General features: G+C 48.6%; 1 protein-coding gene across 1 annotated transcript in view; it reads right to left on the reverse strand.

Moving 5' to 3' along the window:
* LOC144153520 (iris-like) overlaps nucleotides 1-9,641 on the reverse strand; it is a 28,783-nt gene extending 19,142 nt beyond the window's left edge. The window contains exon 1 of the mRNA XM_077685151.1: nucleotides 9,375-9,641. Within this exon, the coding sequence (XP_077541277.1) occupies nucleotides 9,375-9,641 (267 nt within the window). The remainder of the gene's footprint in view (nucleotides 1-9,374) is intronic.
* Nucleotides 9,642-10,992: the final 1,351 nt, after the last annotated feature.

Below are 10,992 nucleotides of genomic sequence, written 5' to 3' on the forward strand. Positions count from 1 at the left end.
CGACGGGGCGGGTAAAGAAACAAATTCTGGTTTGCCAAAATGTATATAAATCAGTAAATACTTGATTACCAGCTTTATATTTTTTCTGTAAGGTCAGGGTATCATGTTTTTACGACAAAAAGAAAAAAAAATGTAAAGGGAAAATTTATTTGCCTAATGCCCTAATTAATTGTTGTGCCTGTAGAATAATAACTACCAGTCCCATCAGCATAATATTTCACTTCTGTTCTTATGAGGTCCGAAGCTGTACGAAAACACGCAGAAAAGCAAATTTCCCTTGAAATAAAAATCCAGTTCTGGAAGGTTTAACGTAGCGACGCTACACAGGCGATGAGGCGTGCCATAGTAGAGGGCTCCGGAATAAGTTTGACCACCCGGCGATATTTAACGTGCGCCTCCACATGGGAATGTTCGCTTTTCTCCTCCATCAGAAAAGCGGCTGCAACGGCCGGGAATTGAACCTGCGTCCTTGAGTGCAGTAGACATCGTAAACTGCGCTTCAAGACGAGAAAGACAGAAGAGGAGACTCACAGTTGCGCTATTCTCTTCTATCGTCCCCGTATTCAAGCGCTGCTAACTATGTACAACAATCAGCCATCCCAACCTCCAGTTGAAGAACATTACGCACTTGTCCACATTGGAATCTTTCTGTAAGAAGCAGAAAATGCAGGCGAAATAAGTGTTTACCCCAGCTTGACTGCAGCACCCAAAGTGTGCTGCAGGCAAGCTGGGTAAACTCCTATTCCTATTACAATCGCATGTTACACCGGTAATCAATGTATAACGCACACCCAGACACTGTAGAAGCTTTTCTGATGAATGCGCACAGTGATTTCGTCTAAGCGTGAACGTATCGGTCGACGTTAATGATCCCCAGGTGGTCAAAATTATTACGGAGCCCTCTACTATACGGCGTGCCTCAACGCCAAGGTATAGATTCGGTCACAAGAAGACGGTGCATCTAGCACACAGGACAGCTGGAACACGAGCGGTGGGGCCAACAGTTTATAAAATAGATACACATATAGTATATGACAGTAGCCACACGATACTCAACCTGTTAATCGGCGGCGCATGTGTAGGACGTTTAATTCCTTCTTAGGAATTATTCCTTCCATGGTCGGTCAGTTGACACGTGCCTATCCCAACCTGTTATTTCTTCCTCAACAATCTCCTTTGAGATACGGTCAGAGCATCTTTTAACCACAACTGTTTTATCAAAGAAAGGCACACATGCGCACGTTTGTTTCGAGTGCGTTATTAACCTTGTTTGCATGCTCATTTAAAGGAGTCCTGAAAAGCATTTTATGCACACCAAAGCAACTAGCGTAATCGATAGGTTGGGGGTCAACCTCGTCTGTGCAAGTATAACATTTTTACGTGCAACGGATATCTCACACTTTCGTTGCAAATTTTGTGGCCGCGTTCCCACCCTTTCCTGCGTGTTTTTTGGGCTCCGCCATCCTCCCGCACGTATGTTATCCGCTTTGGCGACAATTCGTTTCCCGGAGTCGCAAACTGCATATGCGTGTGCAACCAGCAACGCTTGCAAAATATAAAAGCTCAGTCAAAACCAGAAGAGGACTTGCCGAATGTTTATCGCGTAAGAAGGAATCAATATCCTCCAAAGTTTTCAGCCAAACCTAACCACCAAACCAAACCACTGGGCCACCCCGAAGCCCGAAGGGTACGGGGTTAGCAGCGGCGGAAAAGTAACAATTGCAGCCACGGCAAAAAATTGGCTCCAATCCACGTTGTGAAGCTAGTTGGAAAGCAAAGATTTAAATGACACCCTCAACTATTGCCCACGCGACGTCACTTAAATTCACACACGTGGCTCTACAAAGAGTGAAACAAGAGATTTTGCATGCCTGGAATTGGCAGGGGCGGTGTCCCGAACGCAGTAGGGTCGGCCAAGTCCGAGCTAGAGCGGCGGACGCCGCCGCTGTTACCCGGCCGTGAGTCGGAGAAATAAAACGGAGGAGCGTCTTTCGAAGTGTGAGACAGCGTAACCTAGCCATCCTGATGGGGTATCGGCGGCTACACCACCGCGCAACACAAGCGCAGACACCGAAACAATTCGGCATGTGAGCTTAGCGATTCCCATTTATACCGATTTAAACCAGTTAGTTTAGGTTTGAGAATTGCGAGCAAGCTAAGGGAACTTATATATTATCAGAACTTTATATATTATCAGAATATTATCAGAACTTATCAGAACAGGTGCTACTTTCGCATTTTCAAATGCCTCTTAAAACACAACTGAATTGGTACTCACCAAGTTAGAAAACGGAGTCGCATTCGCGGCAAGCAGTGCGTGAAAGGTAGCGTTTCTCTAGCGGCCAGATATCTCTGTGTGGTTTGTACATTTTGGGTTCCCGTCCTTGAAACGAATTCCTAACGTATGTTGGCCATACGACTACTTAATTCCGTCGGGTCCGAATTACCCGGAGGTACTGTCGAACAAGTTAACCAAGCCGTGTGAAGGCAGCGTGCAATGGACGCGAAGCTGTCCCAAAACAGGCCCAAAACAATCGTCGCTAAAGCAGACGACAAAGCCGACGGACGGGTTCGGCCGACGCGCCCGCCGGGGTGAACCGGGGAACGCTGGGTGATACAGTCGAACACGGATATATCGAACTCCAAGGGGATCGCGAAATAGTTCGATATATGAAAAATTCGATATAAAAAATATGGGCTCGGAGACCTCCCCTGTGCCGGACGACCGCTTACCGATCGGTGCTTTCATGAATGACAACTATTCAGCACTAACGACGCAACAGGATGCTTTATTTGCGTGAAAAGAAATTGCTGATCGTGGCCTGCTTCTTCGTCCTGTATATGGAATTAAAGACGCTGGTCTCGATCTTCTCGAGGATATCCAGGTGCGACAGTTCAGTTACTTCCATGTCGCCACAACTACGTCAAATGAAGCTGAACGCAGCCGCCAGTTCACCGGTGGGGTACGATCGTGTAGCCGCATCCTTGTCCGATCTTCGCCACCCGAGCTATCAGCCTGAGTTCCTGCAACCGCAGCTACGATATCCTTGTCACCCGCGCTTGATACAGCCTAAGAAAATGCTGTCAGCGTTCACGAAGTTGCCGGCAGACACTGCGGCTGGAACAGCAGCGGGGAAAAGGGACGACAGCTCGCGAAACGTGTCGTCAATGCCCTCTTCTTCGTTGTCGCCGTCTTCGCAAGCTTCCGAAAATTCAGCCGTCACGAAGCCTGCCCTCCGGAAGCAGTTGGCCACGCTCTGCTTTACACTGTTCCAGGCGCCCGTCATCATGTGTATGGCCCCCTGCTGGTCAACTTTAAGCTCGGTACCCACGCGGAAGTTTGTCAAAAGCCTATCGAGGAGTCGCCTCCTGTACCCAAGCTTGAACGACTTAAGCCCGTTCTACATGGAGCGAATTTCGCCTGCGAATCCGCTGGAACGAACATTCGCACTTGCGAAGTTCGCAATGCCTGGAATTGTCGTCTACATGGGGCCTGCGAACGCCGCGATTTTCGCATTTGAGACGCGCCTTGTTTGCAGACTGAATCAAGTTTGCCACCAGCAAAGGTTGTTGTGATTTTAACAAGGGTGGTTTTATTTTACTTTCTTGGCAAGTTGTTTCTGCCTGGCTTGCGGTAAATATAAGTTTATTTGCGGTTTTATATAAGAATCGCCAATTCTTTATCAATATACGCACACACAGCAGAGAAGACAAACGTTTTGGTGTGCCCGCGCTTTTGTCGCGCTCAGACAAGCAACGCCATCTGGTTTCCAAGCGTGCAAGTGGTGCCGAACTGTGCTCCTATTGGCCGCAGGTCCGGCCCCTGTTCGCCGCACACGCCGCACGAGCGGCGTTTGCTCGATCGCTTCAAATGTTTGGCACTTTGCCGCAGCAACGAAAAAAGGTGGTTTTGCCGCACGAGCGGCGCCGCATCAGCGAATTCGCAGGCGAAATCGCTCCATGTAGTACGGGCTTTAGCCGAGCGGTCGAGCGGCTGCAGCCTGGCTGTTGTGTTCGGAGGGCAGAAACTTGAGCTCGATGTTGTCGAGCTCGCAGGTGGTTTGGTTGGCCGAGCAGTTATCCATGAGAAGGCAAGCGTAACTCTCCGAGGCCCCGACTTCTGTCCCTGTCGGGTTTCGGCGAAGGCACTAAGCGACCGCGGAAATCGGGGGTGCAGCGACCGCCGAAGAGCACCTTTCAGCTCGCGCGGCGTTCGATATACAAAATGTCGGGGAAAAATACCGTTCGATATAAACGTACGAATTCCTATACTTTTACACTGAATTTTCAAGGGGATAATTCTTGAGTTCGATATAGACAATAATTCGATATACCCGTGTTCGATATATCCGTGTTCGACTGTACCACCCTTTTGCCGCGCCATCTGCATTGTGCTCCGTGAGGGAAAAACGCGCTCCCCCTCTTCGCCCGCGTTGGGGGATTCTTGTCCCGCACGCCACAAAGGAACCGTGCGCTGGTAAAGGCAGAAAGGTTTCATTTAAAAGCACGGCGAGCACTATTCCCGCAGGGCGTAATCTCAGTCGCAGCCGAAGCAGTTGTGTTGCTGGAGATCAGCTATGGTTGCGCTTTATACGACCTTAGTGCGGAATGGTTATTCAAGAAAATTTCAGTTAAACAGCCAGGAATTCTTGAAAACAGATAGAAGACATCTAGTTAAACAGCCAGGAATTCTTGAAAATTTTCAGTTAAACAGCCAGGAATTCTTGGGGACAGGAATTCTTGGGGAATTCTTGGGGCCCCGGTGGTAGAACCCCCTATTACATGCAAGAAAATGTCTGTTAAACAGCCAGGAAGTCTTGAAAACAGATAGAAGACATCTATCTGGCCCAAAGGGTAGGTTTAAGTGAAATATACAGGTTATGTCCGCGCAATCTCGTCATTTTGTGGCGCAGTGGACTAAAGCCTTGCGGCCACAAAGTGCATAATTAAAATCCCGACTGGTGTTGCTTTTTCTTCTATTTCTGCCTTCTAAGTGGCATGATTTGCGAATCGTGTTCGCGAATCCACAACAAAGCTTTTTGGCTACCATGTCCAACGTCAATGCATAGTTTAAATCATAAGCATGATTTTTTCATGTTTAAACTCGACCTTTGTATAAAAAAAGGCAGTCGCACTTTCATAGGACAAAATAGGGCTGTATGCTTTTAACCAAATTGGCATGTCTTGATACAGAGTAAACATAGCTTTCTCCCATACTTAAACATGACACAAATCACCTTGGGGGGGGGGGGGGGGCAGGAGAGGGAAGCTGGCCAAATACAGGGCCGGAGCCGGCATACAAACCTTCCACATACCGCAACTGGCAGCACTGGGCACGTCAAAAATGAACAAACTGCCTTTATACAGAAAAAAACTTACTCTAGGCCATTTGGACAAAAAACGATGGGGGAAAAATCTTTTTTTTTTGCAATCATATGCGCAGTCGAAGAAAGAGGCAGGCCGGAGGCCCGAATGCAGACCACTCGTAATATCGTTAAGGTGTATTTTTCCACTAGTTAAAAAAACTACCACCTCCCCTCGCGGGAACCCCTGTTAGATGCGACGCATAGGGGGTTCACGTTGCAGAGTTGGACAGCGGAGGAACGGCGCTGGAACGATGGAGCGGAGCGGCGCAGGCACCGCGTTTTATAGCGTGCATAACGGTGAGGGGACGCGCCGGCGCCAGTGCGTCTGCCGCGGCTATGACGCAACACAATCCAACACAATCCACTTTAATCCACTCCAATCCAAATCCAAGCCAATCCTAGCCAAGCCAATCCTAGCCAAGCCAAGCCTAGCCAAGCCAATCCAAGCCAATCCATTCGAATCCCATCCAATGTCCCTCGCGGGAGTGTTCGCTATGGGAGAGGAGAGGGGGTGAGCGGCGGAGAGCGCAGCTCACGTGGTGAGGAGAATGGGGGAGGGGCGGACGCCGACAACAACCAGGACGCCGGATGCAGGGACAAGGCGAGTGGATGAGATGCAGTCGCCTCTAATAAACACATGGTCGCGTAGAAGTTTCCCGGAAAGTAAGCGGGGAAAGGGGAGGGGGAAATGGAATGCACGACGCACTCTAAAGCAGTCCCTGTGCCGTACCACGCAAAAATTCGGCTGCATTTTTGTTGCGATTACGAATGTTTAGAACCGATCGTAATGACGGAATTGAATACTACAACTGCCTGTGTACGCGCGTCATGGCGTCATAACCCAACCAAGCTCGACAATGGCGCAAACAAGCGGGAAATTAAGCAATATATTAAGCTTCGTCGGTTCGGAAAGCATGTACGTGCTCACTCTACTAATCTTTTAGGCGATTCTTTACTCATTCGCAAACATATTTTAGACTCCCATATGCACCAAGACACGTCGTCGCCGCGAAAGCGCGGTGACAGGGTCGTTCTTTTTACGCGTGATCTCTCGGCGTTGTGTGGAAGCGTAAACCTCCCGCGCCCGTGCCTTGCATCAGCTTTCCAGCCGTTGAGCGGAGTGCAGTATTCATTAGCAAAACGATAAAAAACGGCACTAACGGGACGCACAAAGTCCCGCAGCACCCCCGAGCGATGCTGCGGCGCAGAATATTGCAGTAGGAGACGGCGCCTGCAACCGGATGTTCCAGCAGGCGTCACCGAGAAGCGAGGCATCATGGGCAGTCACGCTCGCGTGGTGCGAGGAGGGGGAAGAAAACGAGGGAGAATTGCGGCGCGGGTGAAAATGCTATGTTTTGGTTTGAAATAACTCCACTAATACTCATTGATTTATCGAAATTTTTGCTAAAGATGATTACTAGTACATTTATTTAACTTAAAATGTGAACACCCATGTAATAATGACTTTATTTGGCGGCATCAAGGATACATGATGCCGGAGACCTACAGCAAAAGTTGGCGTGATGCCAACTTGAAAAGGCCGCATGCCCCCCTGCCCCCTCCCCGAACACATGGCAGCAGCCGTCGCACTTTTATAAAAATATTCCGGATCATACGCGTGAAATAAACAGGTCTACGACGAGAAGAATTATCACTGTACATGTGCGATGAAACGAAACGTGTAATGCTTGAACTAAAACTCAATTTCAAAAAATGCGAGAGCTGTAGACGCATTTTTCTTTAAAGAAAGGGAAGCCAACGCGTGATACAAGAGGAACATACGAGAAGCTCTACAAAAAAAAAAAAAAACTCTTTCGGGCCCCTCTAACCTATCATTTGAACATGTTCCGGTTCGCGCAACGTAAAATCACAGCGAAGCAGAATATTGTACACAACCCCTTCCACCCATTCACACTGGCCAGCCTCTGCTTCGTGACGCAGTTTCTCGCCCCAGTTCCTTCTGGGTCGCTCAATCCGCCCAGCTTCAAAGCTTGTGCGTAGCATAAAAGGCGACTCTGAAGTCTGAGCGCCGGGCCACATCTTGCAAGTTGTGGGATAGGATAGGCTGTGCATGTAGGGGATAACCGTAATCTTCTGCCTGCTCTTCATGTACTCTGCGCATGGCTCAGCCTTCGCACTGAGTCTTGCAGGTACGCCCTCGGCAACGGAGCCGAGCAGACATGTAGGGCAGCCAGCGCTGACCACGTGGCCGAAGAAGCCAGCCGGAGTAAGGTGCGGACTGGATTTTTCGAGGGCGTTCTTGAAGCACAAAGTGGTGGTACAGTCATTACAATTTGCGAATGTGAGGAGTTGCAAGGTACAAGGGGTTGTTTGGGCATGGTTCACAGCACCAGCAGACACTGTCAGGGTGGAACTTAAACCGTATAATTAATACGTTAATTTTTCACCCCTCGCCACCGGAATTTCATACGTTAGGTCCAGGGGATGCAGGCATTCTCGAAACACGGTAAGCATATTTGCACACTAGCGTTGCAGGGCACCAGATTCGCATTTAAAGACAACTAGAAAATCACCTGCGAATCGAAACACCCGGACGGCATTTCTGCCCTCCTAATTTTGTCGAGGGGACCCGGTCAAAATATGCCAAAAATAAATCGCTTTACACTGGAGCTACACAGGACCCTATACACACTCCCTGCTTCTGAAGATACTGCAAGGACGTAGACCTTAGATAAAACAACCGAACTTCTAAAAAAAAACGATTAACTGTCTTCCCATAACCATATTCAACCAACACGCCAAAAAGCCGCTGTGGTGTAGCTTCGTCGCGTTAAACACTACTAAGTACGCTACGCACGGTTCGAATTTCAGGTAATTGTTTCGTCATGCGCCTCGCATTCAGCTTTGAAGCGACTAAGAAATTTATTGCTCAGTTTCAAGGGTCCGTATATAGATGATCAAAGATTATTAGTTGATGAAGTAATGGTTCGTGGTCGACGGCACGTGGCAGGTTACGGTGTACTCCAAAAATATACAATGTATTAAGCGAAGAATCCCCAATTGATGGCGCATACGAGAGAAAAGAGGTCGGCACACCAATGGGCCCGATGAACACAGCTGCGTCTTTGGTTCGTCGATGCTGATATGAAGCTGCTCCCGTTAAAAGGCAATGGCAGAATTACGCTCTCCGAGCTGATAAAAAGCGGAATGTGATTTTGCGGAATGGTGGCGGGATTGCTGTTGCGCTCGTAATTTCTCGCGGTGTTGAGGAACGTTGTAAAATGTCATCACCGAAATAAGCGCTGATATTACCTTCCTGCCCGCTGTCACCGCGGAGCGGGATTGGTACCAGAAATGTTTCATGGGGAGGGCTCTTTCGCTACTTAGCGCCGTGCTGCTCCGAATGAAGAGCACGAAAGAGCTCAACTGCCCTTCACACTGCTGAGAATCGTTCCTGCTCTAAGCTCCCTGCAATTCCGCCAGTAAACAGCCGGTTCGCTACTATAGGACTGGCCTGAGTGCTTAAAGCAGGAAGATATACAGACGTTGACCTGGACTACCCACCCGTGACAGCCCTTGCTTGCGGGGCAAGCCGATGGTGCATCCTATCAAGTGGCAGTGCCCGTGCCAACAGAAGCTACGGCACAAATATATTCCACTTGGAGTTCGGTGTCTTTCCGACTGGAAGACTCCGTAACGAGGCGGCGATACGCGGAAGGGGCTGTTCTGTCTATGGGAACTGGCGCCCTGCACATGCCTTGACCGCCCAATATTAATCACCAGCACCGCACCCATTTCTTAATCTTCCCCGCGCAGACAAAGCTGTCATCCACCTCCTAATAATTCCTTGTGATGGTATATCCTACTTCTGCAGAAGCAGTTCCCGTATTAGGCGAATGAATAGCTGGGGCTGACACAAAGTACTTATATGTCTAGTTAGTTGAGTGGGAAATACTGCGCCTGGAATTTCTTATCCCGCGTGACTTATGCACGCCTGACTCCGAAAGCGTAAGATACACTGCGGGTCAAGCTACGGCGGCGGCTCACCTCTCCGGAGGTGAGGTAGCGTATGAGCTCGACCATCTCGCCCTGCGTCTCGAAGAGTCCTCGGTCGATGTGCATCAGCTTCATGATCTCCTCGGCCGTGGCGTCCCGCGACCCGGCCAGCGTCATGGACAGGGCCGTGGCCAGGGCGAAGGGGGAGAAGAACATGTTGTCCTGCGGCTTCGCGTTCGTGTAGCGGCAGTATACATCTAGGCCGAGGCTGTTACAGCAGTTCACCGCCAGCTGCACTCTTTCCAGGGGTATGGGCATGATTTTCGCGGACTGCGTCCTTCCAATGTACCTGGCTGTCCCAAGAATTCTTCTTCTTCGTCTTCTTCTTCTGCTTGGCATCATTTGCGCAGCGGCGCGTGCCTTCACAAAAGTTTGATTGGTCTGGGCTTCTGAACACTGAACGGGGTATTTGGACAAAAGCAAATAGTTAGGAATAGAACAAAGAAAGACATGTATGAAAAAACAGATGCCTTTACAGACGTGAGAAGAAAAATAAAAAGCCCGTATAAAAAGAGAGGCTTGTCGTGGCCAAAATTGAATCATGATGTAGGGAGCAAATTTTTGCATACTTTGTATTCTTTCATTTTTTGTATTCTTTTCATTCTTTCATTCCCTGGCCAATCATCGTTAAAGACGGCCATTATAAACTTTGTACAAACCTTACCCACTCCTCTCCGTAACGCCCTCCGAAGCCTGAAGAGTATTGTAATAAATAAAGAAATTAATTAATAACTAAACAAACAAATAAATAAATAAATAAATAAATAAATAAATAAATATTGCCCGGGCTGCTATTGACGAACAGAATTACGGTAGTTTTCCGCTCAAACCAATTCCTCAGGGAAATCTTGTAGCTTAGAAGTAGGCAGGTGTCTGTCCATCTGTATCTAAATAGGCTCAAATACATGTTTCAGATTGCAAAATGGCCTCTTGGGGCAGTAGGATATGGTTCACCCTAGCGGAAAAGGGGGATTAAACACTTGCATTTAAATTACGACTGAGCATATTCTTAGGTCTGTACCTGAGCAATAGATATTGCCGAAAGCTTATGTAGCTATGGATATCGGATAGGGGCACACATGTACAACAGGCCCACCGTAAGGGGAGCCGGCTAAACAATCTCCACTCTCATTTGGCACAATTCCTGAATTTTCAGGAGCCCACACAAAGCGCACCGACAAAATGTTACCCTGAAGAAGCCCCCCGAAAGTTGTGGCATGAATAGACTTTTTACATTCATCCAACGAAGGACAATGGGACGCAGATGCCATTATAACTAAACGTTGTCCCAGGAAGACAGTAGAGGACAGAGGCGTGGTCTCAACAATAGACGAAGAAGAAGCAGCGTGCGCGCTCAGCCTGTGCGAGCTGTGTGATGGCCGCCCCGGAAATACTAGTGTAAATACATCGTCCACACCTCCCATGATTCATGTTCTGTTTTGCCACCCCGTAACAATACGTTCACCGCAAAACTTCAATACCCACAGCCATGGCAGATTACACACCCTCACTCAAGGATAGGTATGTAATCCGCCGTAAAGCAAGTGAGAGAGTGAATAAACAATTTGGGAGCACCAGTTGGAATAACGGCGAAATGCCGACCAGCGCT

Source organism: Haemaphysalis longicornis, unplaced genomic scaffold (genome assembly GCF_048455015.1).
Source record: "Haemaphysalis longicornis isolate Haplotype H1 unplaced genomic scaffold, Haemaphysalis longicornis Haplotype H1 scaffold_9, whole genome shotgun sequence".
Classification (NCBI taxonomy): Eukaryota; Metazoa; Arthropoda; class Arachnida; order Ixodida; family Ixodidae; genus Haemaphysalis; species Haemaphysalis longicornis.